Source organism: Musa acuminata, chromosome BXJ1-8, assembly GCF_036884655.1.
Source record: "Musa acuminata AAA Group cultivar baxijiao chromosome BXJ1-8, Cavendish_Baxijiao_AAA, whole genome shotgun sequence".
In the NCBI taxonomy this organism is placed as follows: domain Eukaryota; kingdom Viridiplantae; phylum Streptophyta; class Magnoliopsida; order Zingiberales; family Musaceae; genus Musa; species Musa acuminata.
The window spans coordinates 38560882-38584812 of record NC_088334.1 but is presented as its reverse complement, the minus strand read 5'-3'; the positions used below and the strand labels follow the sequence as shown (position 1 = coordinate 38584812).

General features: G+C 37.9%; 4 protein-coding genes across 9 annotated transcripts; 2 read left to right on the top strand and 2 right to left on the bottom strand.

Moving 5' to 3' along the window:
* Window positions 1-952: 952 nt before the first annotated feature.
* LOC135587805 (exosome complex component RRP45B-like) lies at window positions 953-6577 on the top strand. Of its 3 annotated transcripts, XM_065079583.1 has the most exons (9): window positions 953-1242; window positions 2061-2270; window positions 2452-2547; window positions 2630-2744; window positions 3017-3097; window positions 3213-3401; window positions 4549-4817; window positions 4915-4973; window positions 6114-6577. In XM_065079583.1, the coding sequence occupies exons 1-9, from the start codon at window positions 1106-1108 to the stop codon at window positions 6320-6322; spliced, it is 1365 nt and encodes a 454-aa protein (XP_064935655.1). In that variant the 5' UTR covers window positions 953-1105; the 3' UTR covers window positions 6323-6577. The 3 variants fall into 3 exon arrangements, with proteins under 3 accessions (XP_064935655.1, XP_064935657.1, XP_064935656.1); XM_065079585.1 differs by lacking the exons at window positions 4915-4973; window positions 6114-6577 and having other exon boundaries at window positions 964-1242; window positions 3213-3384; window positions 4549-4718; XM_065079584.1 differs by lacking the exons at window positions 4915-4973; window positions 6114-6577 and having other exon boundaries at window positions 964-1242; window positions 3213-3422; window positions 4549-4685.
* Window positions 6578-7398: 821 nt separating this feature from the next.
* LOC135589096 (uncharacterized) lies at window positions 7399-9956 on the bottom strand. 2 transcript variants are annotated; one of them, XM_065081398.1, is made up of 2 exons: window positions 9194-9956; window positions 7399-7655 (listed from the first exon to the last, which is right to left on the bottom strand). In XM_065081398.1, the coding sequence occupies exon 1, from the start codon at window positions 9896-9898 to the stop codon at window positions 9218-9220; it is 681 nt and encodes a 226-aa protein (XP_064937470.1). In that variant the 5' UTR covers window positions 9899-9956; the 3' UTR covers window positions 7399-7655; window positions 9194-9217. The 2 variants fall into 2 exon arrangements, with proteins under 2 accessions (XP_064937470.1, XP_064937471.1); XM_065081399.1 differs by lacking the exon at window positions 7399-7655 and adding an exon at window positions 7803-8236.
* A 1290-nt stretch (window positions 9957-11246) lies between these two features.
* LOC135587803 (BTB/POZ domain-containing protein At1g67900-like) lies at window positions 11247-20378 on the bottom strand. 2 transcript variants are annotated; one of them, XM_065079579.1, is made up of 9 exons: window positions 20232-20378; window positions 17885-18176; window positions 17371-17788; window positions 16990-17240; window positions 16146-16285; window positions 15939-16008; window positions 14683-15780; window positions 14098-14616; window positions 11247-11608 (listed from the first exon to the last, which is right to left on the bottom strand). In XM_065079579.1, exons 5-8 carry the CDS (start codon window positions 16202-16204, stop codon window positions 14146-14148), a joined length of 1698 nt encoding a protein of 565 aa, XP_064935651.1. In that variant the 5' UTR covers window positions 16205-16285; window positions 16990-17240; window positions 17371-17788; window positions 17885-18176; window positions 20232-20378; the 3' UTR covers window positions 11247-11608; window positions 14098-14145. The 2 variants fall into 2 exon arrangements, with proteins under 2 accessions (XP_064935651.1, XP_064935652.1); XM_065079580.1 differs by having other exon boundaries at window positions 17100-17240.
* An 849-nt stretch (window positions 20379-21227) lies between these two features.
* Window positions 21228-22244, top strand: LOC135587804 (protein PAL OF QUIRKY-like). 2 transcript variants are annotated; one of them, XM_065079582.1, is made up of 3 exons: window positions 21228-21463; window positions 21530-21897; window positions 22107-22244. In XM_065079582.1, the coding sequence occupies exons 1-3, from the start codon at window positions 21274-21276 to the stop codon at window positions 22146-22148; spliced, it is 600 nt and encodes a 199-aa protein (XP_064935654.1). In that variant the 5' UTR covers window positions 21228-21273; the 3' UTR covers window positions 22149-22244. The 2 variants fall into 2 exon arrangements, 1 of the variants encoding a protein (XP_064935654.1); XR_010475971.1 differs by lacking the exon at window positions 22107-22244 and having other exon boundaries at window positions 21268-21407; window positions 21530-21666.
* The last annotated feature ends 1687 nt before the right edge of the window (window positions 22245-23931 follow it).

Below are 23931 nucleotides of genomic sequence, written 5' to 3'. Positions count from 1 at the left end.
GGCATTAGATTGGGCACATCCATGTCACAGTTACATGCTTTAAGATTCGTGGTCAGACCAGCTCAATAATATAATATGTAGGCCCAAATAAAAAGATACACCCACGCGCATATACCTTAAATATTAATAATATAATAATATATTGGAAATTTTTCACATAGAAAACTCTAAAATAAAATTATAATTTTTTAACACCTATAATATTTATCTAAATGTGACACATCTGTTTAAAATCTCATTAATATATTTTTACATCTAAAATGTTGATATGATGATAGCATATCAAACTCATCCGATAAATAAATATATATATATATTTTATAATATATAAAATATTGATTTGATGGTGGATAGTAATGTAATTATTGACGGTTCAAAAATATGGTTATTAATTAAATTTTCTCTTCATCACTTCCGAGTTATGTAATATATATATATATATATATATATATATATATATATAATTTATTATATTTTGTGAAAGCAATTTCTTATAATTACAATTTCTTTTAGTTTGTATGTCAAAATTATCTAAAAATAAATGAAAAAGAGGATTGATGCAAGTGACAATGCTTGCTTTGCATGTAAATATACTGTGATTGCTCTCTCAAATTGACATTAATTCCCTTTGTAAACTCATCACGCTAAAAATATTAGAAGTATTTTAGTTATTTTATATAATTACATTTTTTAATTCAAATTAATGTTTATAAGGATAGAAAAGCTATTTTCGAACTCATTAGGGGTATATATGTCAAAGAATCTCAACCTGACTTGTAACCCGCCGAACGTAAACCCGTTAGTCAATAAACGGGTCGGATCCGAATTGAGATATTGTTCCCACATGTGGTTTGGGTCGGGTTCGGGTTCGGGTTCGGCTTCTGCCATCCATATATATATGAACCAATCATGATCTGTGCTAAACTACTAAAATACCCTCTCAAAACCCTAGCTGAAGACACGGCATGCTTCCTTCTTGCGTTCCCAAATCCCTCCTTTTCTCCTTCGAAATCCCACCGCGCTCCACAGATTCTTGATTGATCTCAATCGCTATCCTTCTTGTTGCGCCGCTGTCGTCACAGATTCGAGGGTGAGGGGAGGGCAAATGGAGCAGAGATTGGCGAGCACCTGGCGGATGACAGTCAACGAGAGGAAGTTTGTGGAGACCGCGCTCGCTTCCGACCTCCGTGTTGACGGCCGCCGCCCATTCGACTACCGCCGCTTGACCATTAAGTTCGGCAGGTCCGTTCCCGTCTACGTCTTCACTGCTTCCGTTACGTCTTTGGATTAGCTGCACTGTCGCTTGTTACGATGTTCTTTGATTGTGGATTACTTTAGTTTATTATATTGCGTTGTCATGATACATGATGCTGTATCTTACTCTTGGCAATGCAAAGAATGGACCTTGAGTTGCAGCCGACGTGTTATCAAGGAGTTGGCTCCACGAATTTTGAGAAATGTTGGATTTTGGATGTTAATTGATCAGTCTGTGCCTGATGATTTTGTTCTATTAATGATGTTTTAAGGTTCGATATTTGGTATTATGTGTAGCCTCGACATAAGTATCATAGCGAATGTAAGACAGCAGACGCATAGAATCAAACAAAAGCAAGATTAAAGCACATGTTCTAATGTGCGTCATCTTTATGAGTGGGATATTGGTATATTGGTACACCAAGTGTGTTATGCTTTCGACATCCCTGAATCAAACAGCAAACCACGGTATGTTTAAACAACAGCAAGATGAAAGCTCATGTTCCAAGCTATTCTAAATTTAAGGATATTGCTGCTTTCAGCATTGACTTTGCTTGTATTGATCAACATACATATACCAATGCGTAGAGAACAACCTCATATCCAGATGATTTGTCTGTATTGTGCTTAATAGATATTGTGTTGCGGTATATCACATCACTCCCTTATGTAAGTTTTAAGTAATTGTTTGATTGTTGTTTCATTTGCAAGATGAAAGCTCATGTTCCAATATGCATTTAGCAACACTAAAAAATATTGACTTCGGATAATTGTATTATAAAGTGTGTTTTTTTTTTCATCAACAGAGAAGATGGTTCTTCAGAGGTGCAACTAGGTCAGACTCATGTTATAGGCTTTGTGACTTCTCAGCTGGTGCAACCTTATCGAGATAGACCAAACGAAGGGACTCTTTCTATATTTACTGAATTTTCACCCATGGCTGATCCTTCTTTTGAGGCAGGGCGCCCTGGTGAATCTGCTATCGAACTTGGTCGTGTTGTGGATCGTGGTCTTCGGTTAGTTCTTTTTATAATATAGTTGTTCCATGTTTCATGTGCCAACACATAGTCAAGATCTTACCTTCATATATTTTATAAACTTATATGCTTGTTACTGAGGCAGAGAAATTATTGATCCTTCGGTCATGCATCATTCAACTTATCTAGCATTTTCTGATGACCTGTAAAATTATCACAGGGAAAGTAGGGCTGTGGATATGGAGTCATTATGTGTTGTTGCAGGGAAATCAGTGTGGTCCATTCGTGTGGATCTCCATATTCTTGATAATGGAGGGTAATAAATGTTCTTGTTTGAACTTCCTTTTTAACATCTGTTTGTTGTTGATAATCTGAATCGTCTCTTTCTGATAATTTAGGAATCTCATCGATGCTGCCAATATTGCTGCTTTGGCTGCTCTATCGACATTTCGCAGACCTGAATGTACATTAGGAGGAGAAAATGGTCAGGACATTATTGTTCATGACCCCGAGGTCAAGTCATATGACATTTTTCCTTGGCTACGTTGTTTGCTCTAACTTGGATCACCACCTGTTGGCTTAAAATAAATGTAGAATCTGACCATAATTTGGTGTTGTCAGTTGGCCTTTTCTTTCTGTTTCCTGATAGCAGTGTATACATACACACATACACAGTCTGCATAGCTTATGTATATTCATGCTTTTTTAATAGTTTACTTTGAAAATGACCACTTATGTTAGGAAGAAGTAAGACTTAAATCTATTTTCTTCTCATATCTCTACAGGTTATGGAGCCACTCACATTGATAATTCATCATCTTCCTATAGCAGTGACCTTTGCTTTTTTTAGTGAGGGTAACATCATGGTATTGTGAAAGTAACTTCATAAAGAACTTGCAATTTTTGTTATAAAATTTTGTTCAGTGAGTTGTTCAATCATGTTCTGGCTTCGAGTTTGACCTAGAATTTTATCTTTTCCAGGTGATTGATCCAACACATAAAGAAGAGGTTGTTATGGGAGGAAGAATGACTGCTACAGTGAACTCAAATGGTGATGTTTGTGCGGTTCAAAAAGCTGGAGGAGAGGGTGTGACACCAAACATGATTATGCAGTGCTTACGAATTGCTTCTGTGAAAGCTGCTGATATCACAAGTAAAATAAAGAATGCAGTGAGTTGCATGAAAATTTAGGTTGCTTTTGACTTTTATGGTTGTATGGTTTATAATGTTGCTCCTTATGGGTTTCTTTTTCTGTTCTGGCTATGATATACATATGTAGCTTTGTTCTAAACTTTTTGTCTCTTATTTTTCTTATGATAAGCATTCTGGGCATTGAAGAACCTGGAAAAGATTGTTATTTGAGTCACTTATGAATAGTTTTTATAGATGAGAATCATGAGATATTTAATACAGAGCTTTGTTCTTGTGGATTGTCAAAATAATCAGCTTTGTTTGGATGTTTCTTCTTTAAAACATGGACATGAAACCTTTCTGTTTGTAGATAATATTTATTGAAGCCATACAACTTGAAAATGCCGAATTCTGGATACACTAATGTACACTTTTTTAGAGTGTGTCATTCACTAGAATCCAAGATGATGGTATCCTGTGTAGCAGTGTGTGACAAACCGACGAAAGTCATAGGAAGGTAGAAACAAAATTCAAGGACTAATTTGTCTATTAACTTATCCTTCTTTATGGATTTGCATTTTAATCTCTAGCTAAATCAAATCATGAAAGGGTCCTTACAAATTTTATTTTTAGGAAAATCACATAAAAATTAAAATGCATGGATGTGGTACATTAAGTGTTGACTGTCAGTGTTTTTGTTTGGAATTTAAATGATTTTAGTTTCCATCATATTAGATGTTACAGTTGTATGTACAGTCTTAACTAGATATGCCTTTTCTGCTCAGCATGCTTATGAATACAAATTAGATCAAAGATCTTTGATTGACAGATAACAGAACCTTTTTTTTAAGGATTTTGTTTGCCAATAATCTTGTTTTCTGACTTATAGTTCAACTGTACTTGTTGACCAGCAAGTGCAATCCAAGAGAACAGTGATGACAACCAGGCCTAGTCCTAGTTCCAAATATGTAGCTGAACCCAAGTGATTAAAGGCTTGATTTTGTTATTAGAGATTGTTGTTTCTGATAATAATTTCTCAATGATCAAGAATGCTTCAGATGAAGCAAAACGCCCATCTTTACCAGAACATTGAACTTATTTACCTTCATGTGAACAAAGTCATCTGCTTAATATGGTTGGTACACTCTCATTCATTGGTAAGAAAATTTACTAAAGAATTTTCCAGGTAGAGACATACAATACTGAGAGAACGTTACGGAAGGTTAAGCGTCATTCATCGACAGTGACACAACAAGTTAGTGTTCCAGATGTTATCATGAAGGATAAGCAAGCTGAGAATATAATAAGACATCAAGAAGAAATGACACAACATGAACCAGACAGAAGCTCCAATTGTGATGATGAAATGACAGTTGATACTAGGACATGTATAAAGACAGAGAGCAACCGCAGAGACAGATGCACTGATCCATTTGTTGGTGGCCCTTCAAATTGGTAATATTTTGCTGTAGTTGCACTTTGTTTGTTATATGAAACAATTAAGTTTTGTAATTGAACAAGAACATGAATAAATGCTCTATTCTGTTTGCAGGGACCCTTATCTGAATAAACTTTCTTCAAATTTAGTTGGAAAATCTCAAGATTTACTTGGTATGGTTTCATATGTATAAACATGCTCCTCTACATCTTTTTGTTGCTTTGTTTTAACCTTTGTGCATCTTTGTAAGTTGTAAATGTTAGCTTATATAATCTTTTTATCTTTCAAGATTCATAGTCTGAAAAACTTTGGAATAATTTATTTGGTAATTTTATCTCCTAGTTCTGCATGCAAACTAGCTTAGTTTGGATGTTTCTGGAATTTGTTGTTGTCTTATATTTGAGATTTAGTTTGTGTGCTACAAGTGGATGAACATTACATTATTTTTCATGTTTCATTCATAGAACTCGATTTCTGGCAGAGAGTACAGGTGGTAGCAATGATAGTTTTGAGCAACTAATAATGACAGGTGGTAGGCATAGAAGTATTGTACTGATTGATGAGTGAATACCAGTACACAACAGATTATGGATATAGACAAGACAGCAGGAACTTACGATAAATGGAATAAGATTGGTTTTTATTTTCTGTCCAGATGATAGGATGGCAGTCAACAGATTAAGGATATAGAGAAGATAGCAGGAACTTATGATAATGGAACACAATTGGTTTTGATTTTTTTGTCATAATACAATGCTTTATATAAGTAGAATATAGACAATAGTCTTATTCTTTTTGGCTATCAAACTCAGCTCATCTTTCTCCTAGCACTGGATTAGCTGTTGAATGAATACAGCAATATGGCCACACAAGAAAAGTTGGTGTTTTCGGTGTTAACTAGTGAAATTACTCTTAGCAGAGCTCACTGGTGAGAATGCATATATATGCATCTGACTTCAAACAGTTGGCAACTATGGCTACTTGTCCTACTGGGTGTTGATATCCAGGACTTCTGTTTCACAACCATTTGGATGAGAGTTAATATCAACATAAATGCTGATAAGCAATTAAGTTCTTTAAAAAAAAAAACCCTTCGCCTATCTGCTTTTATGGCACAATTGTCTATCTTTAAGTTGTCTCTCCCTAGGATTTAACTCCAAGTATGGCCTGATAATTAAGGCAGTATGGCCTGTCTTGCTTGGTTTTATGTTTCTGCTTAATTGTTTCCAAAATTGTGGATAATTTTCTTGTGTGTTGGCAAGTTGTGAAAGCTTTTGCTGTAGTTTGCAACAAATCACTTTTCGAACATGCAGGTCCTTTAACGATTAGTAAGGAACAACAAGAAGAATCAAAAAGCAACAAAATGGCAGTCGAGAACAGTCCTGAGCATGCAACAATATCTTCTAATTCTGAAACACTTGGAGTTTCAGGGCCGAGGCAGCAAACAGATGTTGCAAAGAGTTTGAAAGATGCTGTCAAGTCAAAAGCTAGAAAGAAGAGCAAAACATCTGCTACTACCTGATAGATCTGTGCAGATGAACCGCCGAATGCGGTGCCTTTTAATGTCGGTTTCAAGCCCTGTTGATGAATTTTGTAGGAACTTTACCTGTTGTCTCCTTAATTACTGACTTAATTTTTGTTGTGAAATGTACCAAATAACATTGATATTGGTAGGGTAGAGAGCTACTTTGGTTGCCATGGGTATGTACCTGAAGCTTCCTAGGATCTCAATTCATTGTGTTGGCAAATGTATACATGTCTCTTGAAATTTTAGGCCTCTGAGGGAGCCACTTAAACTGGTAGTGATGTCCTTGTGTGCTCTTGGTGGAAAGTGTATTTTCATGAATGCATGATCTCAAAATATCACCATTTTTGTCAATCGAGAGTGCAATTTAATTAATATCTGGACATGTCACATTAGCAAAGTATGTAAGAGGAGTAAGTTTTCAGTGTGCAGAACGAACAAATGTGTGCTAACTTGATATACAAATATTTGAAAATATTATATAAATACTGAACGTTTTATGGACTTTTAATGTTCGAAATGTACGGAGCCATCTTTGTTAGGAAAACTTTGATGTAGGTTTTTAAGCAAGAAAAGAGGAGAATTTAAAGAAGGGATATATGCATTTCTTTAGCCTTCTAAATCCTCAATGTGTTTCTCTGATGTTTTCTTCCCAACATGATAGTACTTTTCGCTGAGTTGATAGATGCTATAGACTGTTTGCTGTGTGTGGTTGTCTTTTTGGTTTGGAATGCATTTATTATTATTATTATTATTATTATTATTATTATTATTATTATTATTTTATATATATATATATATATATATATATAAACTCAGTCAGATATTCTGCATGGATTAATAGAAATTTGTAAAGTATTATCTGCTAAGGAGAAAAGTAGTACATATGTGTATATGTAAAATGGAAATTTTGATGGAAGGGGAAGTTAAGAAATGTGAGGAGACATCCATCCAATAGTCTATCTTATTGTAGTAAGCCTCACGGTATGCATGATAAGGTAGGAGAAACTAGAAATGCGATACCATTGATCGTTATTTAAAGAAATAAAGAAGAAAAAAAAAAGGATTTTAGAGGTTAAAATTAGGAATTATGTTGATATAGAAAGTAAAATTAGTAGCACCTCTCTATTACTAGTTGTGCCTTCTCTACTATAATGCTAAAGTTGCCACAAACTTCCTCCTTGGATCATCCTATAATTGTTGCTCTGCAACACCAAGTAGACCACAACATAATGCATCTCTCTCTCTCTCTCTCTGTGGATCCCATCGGCTGAAAGCATCTCGACACTGAGGATGAAGGTTCGAACCATCTTTCTATGAGAATGCAATCCTGATACACATCATGAGGCAAATGGACTTGAGCTTGGTATCTCAACAGACATATCATGAGGCTAATTGATGGGGTGTATGCATGTAGATTCTAATTGACATATATATATATAAATATGAGAAAAGAAAAGAAAAAAGGCCATGAGTATAGTATAATAGTGTTGCTGCATACTACTTGTATCAACTGCAAACATCTTATGTGATGAACCTTATTTGTACCATAGGACAGAGATCTACAATAACATCGACCGTAACTCTGAGACACTTTGTATCTGAATATTTTTTCCTCGACCATGTTTTGGGGAGTCTAGAAAATTGTTTGATTATGTTTGGACTTCAACTCAGCTTATTATCTCACTGAGAGCGACAAACTTGTGTGAAACACAACAACTTATAATTCTACATATGTAAATTTACGCTGAGAACCTTGCATTTCAAAGAAACTTTAGAACTCAACAAACGAGAGTCTGGAGATTTGTTGAGATGAATGGTGCAAAGTGGCTTTTCTCTGCTCTGCCATGAAAAAAACAAAAGGCAAACATGACGAAGAAGACCGAGAAGCGCCATGTAGCTATTTCCGACCTATCATGGATCAATAAATATTCTTTACTTCTCAAAACAACTTATGATGTGGTAATAATTTGCCGATCATTTAATTAACACTGCAATTACTGTGGTTGAACCCTAAAACATGTTCTAAAGTTTGATCATTGAAATATAATATCTCTGAAAAATGCAGAAAAACCTTACTGGAGTTAGTACCATCAAATCTTAGATTGTGAACTAGAATTACCATCATCATTTACACTTAATTAATACTACGATTACTATGTTTGAACCCTGAAAGATGTTCTAACGTTTGATCCTTGAAGTATAATTTCTCTGAAAAATGTAGAAAACCTTACTGGAGTGAATACCACAAAATCTTAGATAGTGAACAAGAACAGATATAGTTACTATCACCATTTTGATTTCCTTTTGGTAAAATCTTCAGTACAAACCCTAAAAGAGAATATTTCCAACTCTCGATCAAATATTAAAAAATCAACAATTTCGAAGGAGAAGCCAAAAAGATGGACATGTCAAGAGCATTTCATCAAACACCACTCACATGTTCTAAAGTTTGATCCTTGAAATATAATATCTCTTAAAAATGCAGAAAAACCTCACTGGAGTTAGTACCATAAAATCTTAGATTGTGAACTAGAACAGATATAGTTACCATCACCATTAACACTTAATTAATACTACAATTACTATGGTTGAACCCTGAAAGATGTTCTAACGTTTGATCCTTGAAGTATAATTTCTCTGAAAAATATAGAAACCTTACTGGAGTGAATACCACAAAATCTTAGATTGTGAACAAGAACAGATATAGTTACTATCACCATTTTGATTTCCTTTTGGTAAAATCTTCAGTACAAACCCTAAAAGAGAATATTTCCAACTCTCGATCAAATATTAAAAAATCAGCAATTTCGAAGGAGAAGTCAAAAAGATGGACTTGTCAAGAGCATTTCATCAAACACCACTCACCCACATTGCAGCAAGATCACTCCTTTAGCCTTCGGACAATCCAGCAGCTCCCACCAGCACCATTGCAAGAGTTCCACAGGCCAATCCAACCCAAAAACTCCTCCATGCTCCGGCGTTCTCACCTGGTACCGGCGGCGCATTTGGCTCCGCCATGGGAAATTCCATTTGCCCGCTCTCCACCGGAAACCCAGTAGCCACCATTGGTGCCCAATCAGAGCACTCCACTATTGGAGGAGCCTCTGGCAGCGGCGGCGGCGGCGGCGGCGGCGCCGCCCCCAGACACCAGAGTATGCGGACGGAAAGGCGAACGAAGCCGGCAGGGCGGCCGGAAGGGCGATTGAGCAGCAGAGTGAGGGTGTCACCAGCGCCAGCGGGGAGCGAGGAGAGGGGGACGGAGGCGGAGCCCTCCACCCTGGGGGCAGCGGCGTGGCGGAAGGGGAAGCGGGAGGAGAGGATCTGGACAGTGAGGGTGCATGCAGGGTCGCAGAGGGCGCGGGAGGAGAGGGGGAAGTGGAGCTTGGGGCTGGGGCCACCGGGGGAGAAGGCCTTGGTGGATCGCTTAGCGGCGGGGTCGATCCAGGCCACGGCGAAGTGTTTGGGCTTTGAAGGGAGGAAGAAGGCGGGCTTCCTTCGGCGGAAGCCGTCGGCGGAGGGGAGAAGGATGCTCAGTTCGAGGGTGGATTCCTCATCGTCGATGTCGGACATGGCTTCCGCCACCCCCGAAACGTTACGCGTGGTTACAGTGTACCATACCAGTCGATAAGTTACATGTTGGTGGCGGTTTTGGAAGGTAATCAATTCGAGACTTTTAATTATTCCGTTATAATCCGGATCCGTTATATTGATTATAACGTTCCGATATTACACTATATAGGGGAACAAAATGAAGTGCAACCATATTTACATTATTAGAAAAAAAAAATAATTCTAAATCAAATAACATATTTATCATCATTCAATATTCAAAGCACCATTAAATAAATGCTAAAGTTTTATATTTCTACATTATGTGATCATTGCATCTCAAAAGAAAAAGAATTGATGCAGTCATATTTCCACCATATATCCAATAATATCCATGCAGAGAAAATCCACATCAATTTATAGTATATTATATTTTTCTAAAAAATAACAAAATATATTGCTTAATCAGGTAATTACAAAGGGAAATTTTATGATTTGCTAATTTGTGTTCTAATATGATTTGCTAATCAGTTAGCGGACTTATTTACTTCCACTATGTATATATGAAAATTATATTATCCTCAAAATATTGAGAACTATATATCTGATTCAACATGAATTCTATGCACCTCCCTTTGCTTTGGACATTCATGGAATAGATGTCCTCATAAAGAAAACATTTACAAGAACTTGGATAGCAAATCTAATGCTTTATCTTGTTGGTTGCTTAAGGATGCACTGTCTTAAGTAGGGCTCATAGAGATAAAACACAAGGCTGTGGCTTTGGGCTAATTAAATGGATCTTTAGAGGGACTAACAAGCCCAAGGCCTGCAAGTGTATCTTGTAGTGATGTGTTGGCAACACTAAGCATTATGTTTACAAGCATATAAATCAACAAATGATGTCTCTTTTCCATCTGGCAGAATAATCCTTTTATTGAATCTCAATCATTTGTAAAATATTTATTGAATAATATAATATTTATTGAATATGCACCATTGATAAAAAATACTTAAATATAAATTAAAAAATAGTACATAGATTCTTATAAATTAATCTAAGTTATTATCCATGTTACATGTTTTGTTTGCCTAAAACACTTCAGTTACAATAACATATAAGTTCCCGGAGTAAACTGGTTCGACATCTATCTCATACTTGAGAAAAGTATATTAGTTATAAATCAATAGATCTTGTCTAATATGCTGATTTAAACTTTTAGTTATAATGATTCATATGTCATGTGTTGGGTTTAGATATCTATCCCAACAATATGGGAAAATAGTAAAAAATATAAATACAGATCATGTCTTATCTATTGTTTTAAACATTGACTTAAGCTTTTATATGGAAGGATAGTGAAAAAAATAAAATAAAATCTTTTAACAAAAGAAATATATGGTAAACAAACATACATACAAATGGCCATCAACCTGCCATTTTAAAGCATTACTTGCCATTAACATCATAGTTTCTTTTTTGTTTTTTGGGCAGTGTGTCTATGTAGATAAACCATCGAGATCAAGGAGATGTTGAGGGTATTCAAACCACTTACAATGCTCCAGTACACAAATTGCATGTCCTTTTGTCCTACAGCCAAGAGAAAGAGAGAGAGAGAGAGGCACCAATGACTCATCCCCTGAGGAACAATGGGATTGACAATGAGAATGACTTGGCATGGGAGCAAAGGACAGATTGCCTTGATATAAATCCTCTATCATTATTGGGCCCTGTAAAAGATTGAAGATTAGCTGTCAATAGCTGTTTGCTGCAGTTGAGGACAACACAGTTATAGACTGCAACCTGAAAGGAAGTGTCTAACTCCAATGTAGCACATTATATTCTATTATATATTGAAGGCAAATCGAATAACTTTTGGGCACAGATAGATTCAAGCTTCAAATTCTTGGCTTGAAGAAAAAGAAATGGGTAAGAAGATTTTGCAGCACTAGAAAAAAGAAAAGGGAGTAGATGCTCCTCATCTAGAACCTCAATCAGGTGTTTGATGAAATAGCAAGATGGATGTAAAAGCTCTTCTCACCTAGTGATCAAAGTCAGAGAAAACATAGCACCCAACACCTAAAGCAATCCTCATGTGGATTGATCTCAGGTTTCTGCCTTTCTTGTGCTATATCTCATGATTCATGCTGTGTTTTGTCTCAGAGTCTGTCAAGGAGTGTGTTTTGTCTTATGTCTCATGGCTGTCTGTTGACAATGCATCGACTCCCCTTTCTCCCCCTCCCAAATTTATGTGCTGCATGCAGTGGATGAGAGGAAGAGTAGTATGCAAACCACAAGCAACTATTGGCTCTGGAATAGAGCATTGAAAACCAAGACCAGATCTGGTTATGAATCCAGAGAAGATGATGGATGAGAGGTATGAAGTGGATGTGTCACAAAGAACACTAGGTGGTACAATGGGGCCATTCCACATCAAATCATAGATTAAGATGTTGGAGATGTCTGTTGTCCCTAGTCTTGGAGTGTATCTATACAAGCCATGCACAGTTTGGGTTCTGATACATACCTGTTTTAGATGTTCTAGCAAATGTTAATTGTTGAAGAGGAGGATTCTATTTGCTCCTAGTCTATTGACTTCACCTGGTGGCTTATTTCTGTCTTCTGAAGTACATCATAACAGTAAATTTTTTATTGATTTCATTGGATCCAGAAACAGGAAAGTTCTGCCCTCTTGCATGTACTTTTTTTCTCACTCAGACTCAGAAGTTTATGCATGTGATTGTGGTCAACAATGGGACTAACCATGGTGACTGGTTAGTAGCCAACACAACATGACTTGAATGCACATTTGACACTCTCCTCTGGCCGGAAGCAACAAGGTCTGCTTTTTAGTGGACTATCAAAAAGCATGTAGTTCAGCTTATTTCAGACTCTGAATCCTACCAACTCATCCTTATCACTCTATTATGATGCATGTAAGGTACACCTCTAACCTTTAACCTGATAAGATAATTATCGCATTAAGTCTAGAAGTAGATGATGTAAAATGTTTAAGCCTAAATTAATAATAATATCATATCAAATGACAAATTGATAAAGGCTAATAAAGGTGCATGAATAGGAGAGTGACTCTTTTTAAGTTCTTTCAAATCAATATAACTTAGACTAGCATTCAAGGTGTCTAGTTCCATCTTTTAGGTTAGGTAGGGAAAGATGTGAGGAAGAAGTCTTGTTTTTGGTCAGTGTCTAGTGCCTTTGATGTTTACTTTGTTGAAGGTGGAAGAGTTGGGGAGACCACCAAAGAGTGGTGATGCTTGAGGTGGTCAGTGCAGGAGGAAGAGGCAGAAGAAAGAGGATGGCTTTTGGGAGAGATGTGGAAACACAATGCATAGCTGTCCCCCTGGGTGGCTAGCACTGAAAGCAACCCACAAGCTCTACTAAATTTATTGTTTGAATTCATATCAGAAATCAGCATGACATAAGAGGAACACATGGTATTCCACCACAAACTCATGATTGCAACTTTGATTTTTGCTCTTGCTTAAAGAGGTTGAGTTGTCCCAACTCATCATGAACAACTCTGCATGTTCTCCTCTCGGTTGCCCATGAAACTTTAACAAATAATGCTCGGAACATTTTACATGATATAATCTGATGGGATAATTATTAATTTAAAATATTTAAATCCATGATAGATTAGTTAAATTTACAAATCAATTTAATTCTCCTTGCCTCCAATGTTACAATTTATCTCACTTAAGGATGGACATACTTATCATTACTAAGACACTAGGATAATCTTAACAAAGACAAGTGAAGTCTAATGCAACTTTTACTTTGATATGTTTCTTCAGAGTGTGTTTTTTCTATTTGAACCCTTTACTATGTCTTATAAATCAATTCAAATTTTCTTTTATATTCCGTGTGAGATCAAAAATAAGACAATTAATTTTCCTACAGGAAATGGAGCATGACAAGGAGATAACAAAGTATATCCAATTTAACTTAGTTTTTAGAAGGGAATTTGATACAAAAGGATGAGTACGTTTCTGCTTTTATGCATCTTAGATGAATGATACCCATAAGAGGAAAAGAAGGCAACAAGTTCATCTAAACCATTTCAGAACCAAAAGCAAAACCTCAAGAAGAAACCGCACACAAAAAGCCAGAAGTGCAGAGAAGAAGCAATCATGTAAAGAAGTTGCATGGAATGACTATTTAACTATTCCACGAGGAAAGCCTAAGCAAGAGAACTCACAGATATGTGAAGAAGCTGCATGGAATTGATGAAGGCAAGAAGTTTGGATTAATGCCTGTAGCTCACACTTCTGTTCACGGCCAGCAGTTTGCCTATGATCCTCTTTGGAGTCCTCGGAAGAGAGCACAGAGCTCTCAACCTCGAAGAAGCGCTCCTCATGAGAGCATCACGCGGAACCAAATCATCGTCCATGTCATCGTCCTCGTCCTCCTCTTCGAGCCTCATCTTAAGTGTCACAAGCTTCGTCGATGGGCATTTCAATCTCGAGATGCTCCAACCATCTTCCGGAGGAGCGGCAGGGCTTGTAGACAGCAACGCCTTGACGTTGCCGGGCAGCTCAATCACCCGGCCACCGGCCAAGGCGGCGCGTGCCTGCTCGAAGAACAGCACCTGTACGACCACCCTCAGAGGCAGCACGTCGTTCCGCGCCGCGTGCGCACAGGCTTCCATGGAGAGCTTCTTGCAGTCCAAGATCCGACATAGCTGCTTCCTTGCATTCTTGTCGAGCTCTGGGTGTGCCTGTTGATGCAAGGCAAACAGCATGAGAACAAGCCATGGCATCAAAAAAGACTTGGTAGTTATTACCCTGAGGTAGATGTCGACAGCTCTGTAGAGATCATCATGGTCGGGCCTGGCGGAATCTGGAACAGCCTCAGCAATGGCAATCAACTTCTCCATCGGTAGATTCTTGTCTTCGGTAATCTTTTGGAGATAGCCGTCGATTAGCTTAGCCACCCTCGACTTGGAGCAACAACGAAGCCTTTCTCGGGGCGGACTGGTTGGTGGGCTGTGTCCCTGAAGCAGGAACTCCTCCAGTACGGCCATCACTGTGTCGACATCGTACAATGCGTCGTTCGAAGTTGACGCAGGTGGAATCAGGAGATCGTCGACGGATGCTTCCTCCAACTGCCTTCCGATTCGCCTGCGCAATTCCATCCTCAACGACGACGAAGCGTTTAGTATGTTGGCAACCTTGAGAAGCTTGAGGAGGAAGCTGCAGGAAGCAGAGCCCTTCTCGCTAGGCAGCAAGCTCACTATCTTGTCCATGAGCAGCCTCTGTCTGCGAGACTCCGAGGAAGAGTCCTCGGTCGCGAGGTTACTCTCGTAGCCATCTCTCGACGTATCTGGCAGCCACCTCCATGCGTAGATCTGCAGTGCATCCACGATGAGCTCGTCGGAGACGACGCCGGCAGATTTGATGGTCACCATGATTCTCCAGTAATGGTCTGATCCCAGTTCACTGATGCTCTCAGCCCACCAGTTCCTTGGCGCTGCCTTCGAGTTCGGATGATTGGCTACGATGGTCGTGGCAACGGCGTCGACGCAGCGAGCGGTAATTCCGAGTTCTTCGCACAAGGGAGGGTACTTTCTCGTGCTTTGCAGCGTCACCAGCGTGTCCTTCCACCGGCGGAGGATGCAGGACTCGAAGAAGCTATCGAGCTTGCGGGCGAGGTTGCCTCTCTCGGCGTCCTCATTCATCTGAAGGTACTCGGCGGCGCACCAAACGGGCACGATGTTGAGGGCGCTGAGAGTGATGGTGATGCCGTAGCAGAACTTGGCGCAGGTCTCGAAGGCCTCAGCGCCACCGGGAAGGTCCGGAAGTTGGATGATCGCGTGCTCGGCTGCATCTTTAAGCTCAGAGCAGTGCCTTTGCAGGCGCAAGCATTTAGAGAGGAGAGGAAACTGCATCCACAAGCAACCAAACCAGATGACTGAGACATTCATCATCACCAGAATTCACCAAGTCTTAAATGAAGACAAAGAAACTGATCATCACCAAGTATCAGGAATTCTGACAGATTGTAGCAAACTCTTAGATTGTAGCATGAGCAGAAGCTTACCTTGTGCAGCCGATAGAAGCTGTTCTGCACTTGTATTTGGAGGTCGGTGGAGACTTCTGATGAAACAGACCTGCAACAGCAAGAATCAAGAATCAAGAGTCACAGAAGTATCAGAGGTAGCTGATGCTTCTATGTATCACCTGAGTGTTGAAGAACTACTTGAACTTTCACTGCGTACTGAAAGAGGTAAATGGGCAGAACCATTACCTTATGGATTCTGTGGTGAAGAAGGTATCTGGCCGGGTTCCAAGCTTCATAAACTTCATCTTCGGCTGCCTTCTCAGACTCTATGGATCAAAAGTTTCCTCCTTGAGCTAAAACACCAGAGAAAGATCCCTATATATTTCCTGCATAGAGATGGAAGACAAGCATGCTTTCAGAATAAGGTGTATCGGCAAGTACTAAGCTTTTAATGGACATGTAAGAGAAGTAGTTGAGCGGAGAGCAGACAGGGGACAAGAATCCAAAGAGCCTATAAAACAATAGGATGCTGAGGTGTGGCTGGGGTGCAGGATTTTATTGAAGGAAAAATTAATGCAAATGGCCGAGATGCATGGTTTAAAGGGAAATATTAATGCATGAATCTACATATATGGATAAAAGAGAACTATAAAATTGTAGAAGAATGCATTACCTATTGAGAAATCAAACAGTTATATATTATGATTTTGCTAAGAAAATCTATGACTTTTCCTTGTGCAGTTTCCCTGTACTCATGGAAACCATATCCACCTAAGAAATAGTCACCGAGTGCTGTTTTGGAGAACTAATCTGTCATCACAGCTCTATCCTTTGCAATTGATGAGAAAATCACCATCTCTTACATGTTTGATTCAGTGCAGCCATTCATAAGAAACATAAAGTAGACAATTATATTATTCTCGATTAGAGAAAATTTCATGGTAAAAGCTCTTTAGAAGTTTTGTTTCTTCCAACTTCAACTGTAAAGAAATGTTCATATTATTGGCATAATCAAAGATAAATGTTCATATTATTGGCATAATCAAAGATATGCATGATTGAAACCATAAATAATTGCTTAGTAAATGACCTGCTCATTTGGTGATTTCTCACAAGTGCAGAAGGGAAAAAAAGGGCAAGTCGCACTGGCATCATGTTAGTCTTTGACTATAAGAAGTGAGAGAGAATAGAATAACCCACGCGTGCCTAACTTGAAGCGTGAAACCCCACAACCCCATCGATGCACCTTCTCCTCTCTTTGAGGACAGAAGAGGGTTATACCTGCTGTTATAGAAGCCTCTTTCTTCCTTAAAGAGACCCTGTCTAGAGGCCACAAATGGTCTGAGCATAACAAGAGATCAAGATTGATAAGCATAGATTCTGGAAAGATTAAAAAGAAGAAGAAAAAAGGAGAAACATCCTTGTGGAAGCATGCAGATGAATCTCACTACCGGGTCAACCATCCACTTACCTTTTGGAAAAGAAAAGAAACACTTTGTCTTCTTTTCTTCTTCTTTTTTGGACAGTGCTGATGAGCTTTAGATGGACATGTAGCTGACGCATTTGAAATCTGGTCTGGTCTCGTCAGGCTTAAGCAGGCATTGAGCTGCTCCCATGGTCTGTGTTCGTGGAAGCCATGCGATCATACTTGGCAACTGAATGAATCCACTCACAAGTACCTCATCTTTGGGCTGAAGTCAAGCACACTTAAGCTTGAGACAGACTAAACTAGTTGAGGTTGGGAATTAATTTGAGCACTAAAGTCCTTTTACCAAGCTTGAAAAGACCCAAACCATTGTAAGGATCTAAAATGGACTATACCAATGCAGAGATCTTAATCATGAGCCGGGATAGTTTTTGTTTCTATGATCATGATTCTGATCCTCAACCTATTTGGATAGAGACAAACAGGGAAAAGAAAATGAGAAAGGCAAATAAACAGAACCACATAGTAACTTATAACAGATGTGGGAAAATAAACTGACCTTAAATGATAAATTAACGTGTAGACTCCCAAATCATGAAAGATACCAGCTCGATCATCTCATCTGCCACATCACCGCCATAAAGAAATTTGGTATCAATAGAGAATATTTCCTTTAATTTTGGATGAAGACTCCATCAGGAATATTCCCAGAGTCCTTGTTCTTGTAGAGCATTCCAACTGGGTTTGCTCACCCTTAAGGATCACTGCCTTGATATTCATGTCAACACTCTCCATCTTGATATATTTCAGCTAGGGGAGCCAACTTTATCATCATTGGAGTCTGTGATATGCTTTATTCAAGAAAAAAGGTAAACCAAGTCAGTTCTGGTCATCTAGCTGAAGCAAATCTAACCTCATAAATAATATATATACACCATCATCCCACTTTGAGCCACTGATCTGGGCAAGATGTTCAATGTGGATTACAGGAGATATTAAAAGCAGCCTAATACTGATATTGATCAAAACATTGCTTAGGAAAGAGAAGGGATTCTGATTTCAGAGCAAACCACCAGAAATTGTCATCCAAGCCCATACGTTAATAAAATTCCACAATTATACAATTTATTAGGACAGTCTATTTAAATAAACATTGTTTCAATACCTATTTTTTTGCTAAGACATATACTTCAATATCATCATTGACATCACTATCATTGTTATGACTATCATTTTTGACAAAATTTATCAACAATTTTGTCCTATAGGTTGTAAAGAATTTCCTATTAGAAATGAAATTACACAATATCAAAGGAATCAAATTCCTTGATTGAAGCTACTCCAAATATATCTCGATAAATCACGATTAAATATATACCAACTCCACAATATCTGTAACCATTCAGAACAATGAGATGTTTCAAATATAGATGACAATTTTCTAATTATTATAAAGAAATTATTCGTTTATAACTATCAAAAAAAACTTTGATACCTTGTGTGCATATAGAACTGTATCAAGCTGGCCCACCACAATCTGTATCAGGTAAAAGAATTTGTTTCATATTTGCACATGTCTACCATTTCATCATTAGTATAATCAATGGAAGTTGTACTAACCTATGATGAAGCATTCATCATCTTGATTGCAAATATTAAGGAATTCAGATCCTTTCTTTGTTTTCATCACTAGGTCAATCATGCTAGGGCCACATTGCACCTATGGTTATCATGACAAAAGACTAGGTTATCACTGTGGCTACCTTTTTAATGGTCACAGCAATGACAAAGTTTGATAGACTACAGTATAAACACTAAAACAAAGAGAGAGATGATATATGCCACTTACAGATGACCACAATGCATGATCCAAAGTCCTAATCCTGGTGATCGCCACATCCTTATCTGTTGGTTGGATAAAGGGATCCCATGGGCCATATTACATTGGTCCTAACAGCTGACAACTTAAACATTTGAGATTATTGGTAATCTAATCAAAATATTTATTATGGTACCAAAGCATATTGTGAGTCTAAATCCCTTACCAATCACTATCTATTTCAACTCATTGTGTCAGTATCGGGCCATATTTACATTGGGTCCTTTCCTAACAGTTTAAACTTTTGAGATTGTCGGCAATCTAATCAAAATATTCATTATAGCATCAGAGCATATCGTAAATCTGAATCCTTTTACCACTCACTCTCCATTTCAACACCTCGTGTCAATGTCAAGCCTAATATGATTTGCACATGAGATTGGGCCCTTCCTATTGCCTTGTCTAAAGCTATTCGTGCCCATATGTTCTAAGTCTACATACAGATACTTCACGGCGCCAGCCGCTAATTCTATATTTTAAGACACTGGGGTTCTTTCAGAAGGAAAAAAGACAGAACGCATTCATTCGAACACGTGGTATGCGTCCATCACCTTGGGATGTGTCCTTGAGATACATGCCCAAACTCAAAACGTTGGCATCTCGATCCACCATGCCAAAGCAGAGAAAGATAAAAGAGGAACAAAAGCACAAGTTTTTGAGAGGAAAATAGGACCAAGGAAAAGGAATTCTCTAGTGGGATTCATAGACCAATTGCACAGAAACAGTTTGGGACGTCAATTCCCCTGGTTTTGGTCTTTACATCACAGCATATGTTGCCGACCATTCTGCGCTACCGCAAACAGATCTTTCAGAGTTTCCAAATCACAGTTCAAACAATGAAATCTTCATCTTTAATCTCGTGGAACGACGTGACAACATATGATGAAAGCCGTCACTCGTAATCGTCACCACAGAGGATAAGAAAACAAGCAACAAAGACAAATCGGAGAAAAGAAAGAAGGAAGCACGGAAGAGAAGGAATCAGCAGAAGAAACTTAACGAAGACGATTTGGAGACATGCACTCACCAAAGCCGGAAGAAGATGTCCGTTCATAATAGGGGATTTGTCTGTGGTGGTTTGCTTGGCACGAGAAGGGGTGCCGAGTTGGTGTGCTTTGTGGTAGTAACGTCAATCTATCATACACCTTGTAAGCACCATCGTATGTTTGTAAGAGAGACGAGAACACTAACATATATACAATGAAGAATGTAAACATATGAATTCTTAAAAGGCTCTTTATTTTTTGTTTTTTCTCTGATTGGTGTCGTCCTCTTTGTTTTTTTCTCTTTGAGTGTCCGCTTTGAAAAGCATCCCTACAATGCTTAGTGAACCGAATAAAAATAGATTGGTTTAATGGTGAATCGATTCGATTATAATATTATATATATGTAATATTTTTATAAAAATTAAAAATATTATAATCCTATTTAGAGATATTATATATATATATTTATTTACTTGCAATTAAAAAATTATAAAATAATATTAGAACATGGTTTAATCAAGTCAGATAAACTTATCGAATCCAAACCCTACCAAACTCGATTAAAAAGACATCTAAATTCGATTTGATTTGGTCAAACCCTATTCCATAGTCAAAATAATTTTTATTATTCTGCAAATTAAATTATGATTTAACTAATCTAGTTTATAAAAATTAACATAACACAATCAAAGAAGTTGAACTAAAAAAAACAAAGATTAAATTAGTCATAGTTACTGATTTCTTTAGTAACTCAGCCACATCTTTAACTGGATTACAACATATTAAGAGATTAGTTAGGTTGATTAGGATAAGTTAGAGAGTCAAATTGCTCATTCTTAGTATTACAGTGACTAAGGGTTTTATCATCAAGGAAAACAATTAACTAATAAAGGAAGGCATTTGGACTCAATTCTATCTTCTCCTTCCCCCTTGTATAAATGAAGTGGTGCCAATATGAGACCTCAAGCTTGCACTCACTCTCTCTCTCTCTTCTTCTTCTTCTTCTTCTTCTCCTTCTTTGGGAAGAAAAAGTTAGAATTACGATAGAATTATCCAAGAATAAGAGGGAAGAGGGAGGCAGGCATGGCTGGGACCTCCTCCTCTGCTTCATATAGCTCCTTTGGCGACGTCTCCGTCAAGTCAACGGGGCCATGCATCAAGTTCCTGTGCAGCTACGGTGGCAAGATACTCCCTCGTTACCCCGACGGCAAGCTCCGGTACGTCGGCGGCTACACCCGCGTCGTCGCCGTCGGCAGATCCATCTCTTTCTCAGGTAGCCATTCTACCTGTTGATATGGATTGAGAGGATGACATAGCGTGTGATATTTGCGTGCGACAGAGCTGCAGGTGAAGCTGAGGGAGCTGTGCGGGTGGGGCGGCACGGTGAGCCTCCGGTGCCAGCTTCCGACCGAGGACCTCGACACCCTGGTCTCTGTCACCTCCGACGACGACCTAGCCGATCTCGTCGAAGAGTACGACGTCGCGAGCCGAGACCGGCCTTCCCCTCTCAAGATCCGAGCCTTCCTCCTCCTCCTCCTCCTCCAAAACCAGTCCCACCATCCCTCAGAACCGATTGCGTCCGCCATGTCACGGCCTGGGATCTTCGCCTACACGGCCATGGCAGCCCACGAGCATCAAACTGTGTCGTGCGTCACGTCAGCCGCTTGCTGCCGCTGTCATTTGGGGAAGAAGGAAGAACACATCAAGGTATATAGAACAGAGAATTATGTGTGTTCATGCAAACAAAGGATGAGAAGATTAAGCTCACAAAAACGCTCAAGAACTAAGAAGATTAACGTAGAAAGAGACTACAATACCATTAACATTGATCATTGCTTCTTTATGCTTTATGATTCCTACTTAGAATTTGATCTTAATAATCTCTTCTTCCGTTGATTCTTTTCTTTAATCCGCAGCAGCAGGATGTAGGTATTAGATACAGCTGCAGCGGTGCATGAAGACAGGAGTGGGAGAACTTAAATAGAGGCTATATTATACATTTACTTGTATTTTTGTGAGAAAATATGTTGTATTAATATTTGATGTTGATTATTTTTATAGTTTATTTTATTATTATTTGATGTGGAAAGAGAATCTGAGTTGATTCAAACAGATTGATGCAAACGGGAAGAGATTTCTCATTACGGATGATTGAAGCAAAGACAGAAGCCATCCATAAAAAGATGCCACAGTTACTGACCATTGTGGATTGAGGAAAAGAAATAGTCTCTTTTAAGTTCAATCTTCCTCCATATTTAACTTGAACACATTTTTTAATGGGCTTGCCAAATGATAAAAGCTCAGGATAGTAAAAGCTATGAAGCTTGATATACTTCTTCATGAGCATGATCTCAATATCATTGCAGATCAAAGAAGTATATGATTATTGTTGATATGGCCATATTTAGTTCTACATTAATTGTTGATTGGAGAGTCAAGACTTAATAAAGGGCCAAAAATTAAAATTGTGTAATGTTTACTTAGAATGAATTATTTTTATTATTTTAGTTAATACTCACGTGACAAATTTAATCAGTTGCTTTATAATACGCCATCCTCCACATGTTAAATCTCGATAGAATTACCCTATCAATTGTGATACGAGAGATGTCGGTAATATTCGAATCGATCCGACTTGATTCGACCGGGCTTGCACAAAAATTTCAAGTGGGATCAGGAGGTCTTAGATGTTCAATCAAATGTCGACCTACGTAAGATCGGGGTCAAGTGAGTTCTCGACATGATCCTTCTTATGCCCAATTTAGTAATGCATTTTAACCATCTAAAACTGCATGATTAAGCTGCTTTTGTTAAGTTTCGCATTGAAGGCGATATAAGCTAACAATATTACTTCATAAAACCCTTCTCTTGTGTCAGTTTCTCTGTTGTATATATATTTTTACCACTTATACATCAAAAAATAAAATAAAATAAAATAAAATAAAAATATATAGTTCCTGATGTATATTTCACTCATGTTGTGATGGGGAATACAATGCCGCTACCAGAAATCTCAGTTCAATAAGGCATTGACAATTTTGTAAAGTTAAAGACTTATGCATTGCATTAGGTGATAAAAAGTCATGAATATGTGCTTTCACCAATTTGAAAAAGAAGACTTTTACAAGTGTTAGCTTGAGAATGGTTTTAAGACACTGTCATTTGTTCTACATATTTAGACTCTACACTAGACTGTATCATATCTTCCTTTTAAGTGACGAAGGCAAGATACAAATTTATGATTTTATGATGATCTATCAAAGTTTTTATCCATTAGACTAATATATTTGATAAACCATATCTTACAATTAATAGATTCATTCCTTTGACAAAAAGTAAAAAAAAATAAATAAATAAAGTAAGTTAAATTAGAGATTATATATATACGATGAACTTTTATTTAAAAAATTAAGTTTTCTATTTTCTAAATAACATCTTTATTGAATATCAGATTTTGATGATAAAATTAATTGATGAAGTTATGATCTAATCAACGCTTGAGTAATGTAGGACTAACTTCGATCATCGAAAGACAAATCGATCGAAGTAAAAGAATCAAATGTTGGGCCGGAAAGCATCATGTCAAAAGATTGGACGTCGGTCCGGAGGACTGGTCGACGTGTCGGAAGGACTTCGTGCTATGAGTTTGGGCATCAGGCTAGAAGGATCGGACATTATGTTAAAAAGATCGGATGTTGCGAGAGGTCAACATACCGATAGATCGAGTAATACGTTGAAGGA

What these genes read in the sequence shown, in the direction of transcription:
- LOC135589096 (XM_065081398.1), bottom strand. Translation starts at nt 9,898, where the DNA reads ATGTCCGACATCGACGATGAGGAATCCACCCTCGAACTGAGCATCCTT.
- LOC135587804 (XM_065079582.1), top strand. Translation starts at nt 21,274, where the DNA reads ATGGCTGGGACCTCCTCCTCTGCTTCATATAGCTCCTTTGGCGACGTC. An exon ending in CAGATCCATCTCTTTCTCAG is followed by an intron (nt 21,464 to 21,529) that starts GTAGCCATTCTA and finishes TGCGTGCGACAG; the next exon opens with AGCTGCAGGTGAAGCTGAGG. An exon ending in AGAAGGAAGAACACATCAAG is followed by an intron (nt 21,898 to 22,106) that starts GTATATAGAACA and finishes TTTAATCCGCAG; the next exon opens with CAGCAGGATGTAGGTATTAG.
- LOC135587805 (XM_065079583.1), top strand. Translation starts at nt 1,106, where the DNA reads ATGGAGCAGAGATTGGCGAGCACCTGGCGGATGACAGTCAACGAGAGG. An exon ending in TTGACCATTAAGTTCGGCAG is followed by an intron (nt 1,243 to 2,060) that starts GTCCGTTCCCGT and finishes TTTCATCAACAG; the next exon opens with AGAAGATGGTTCTTCAGAGG. An exon ending in GTTGGTGGCCCTTCAAATTG is followed by an intron (nt 4,818 to 4,914) that starts GTAATATTTTGC and finishes TTCTGTTTGCAG; the next exon opens with GGACCCTTATCTGAATAAAC.
- LOC135587803 (XM_065079579.1), bottom strand. Translation starts at nt 16,204, where the DNA reads ATGAAGTTTATGAAGCTTGGAACCCGGCCAGATACCTTCTTCACCACA. An exon ending in TTCACCACAGAATCCATAAG is followed by an intron (nt 16,009 to 16,145) that starts GTAATGGTTCTG and finishes TTGCTGTTGCAG; the next exon opens with GTCTGTTTCATCAGAAGTCT. An exon ending in CTGTCGACATCTACCTCAGG is followed by an intron (nt 14,617 to 14,682) that starts GTAATAACTACC and finishes TTGCATCAACAG; the next exon opens with GCACACCCAGAGCTCGACAA.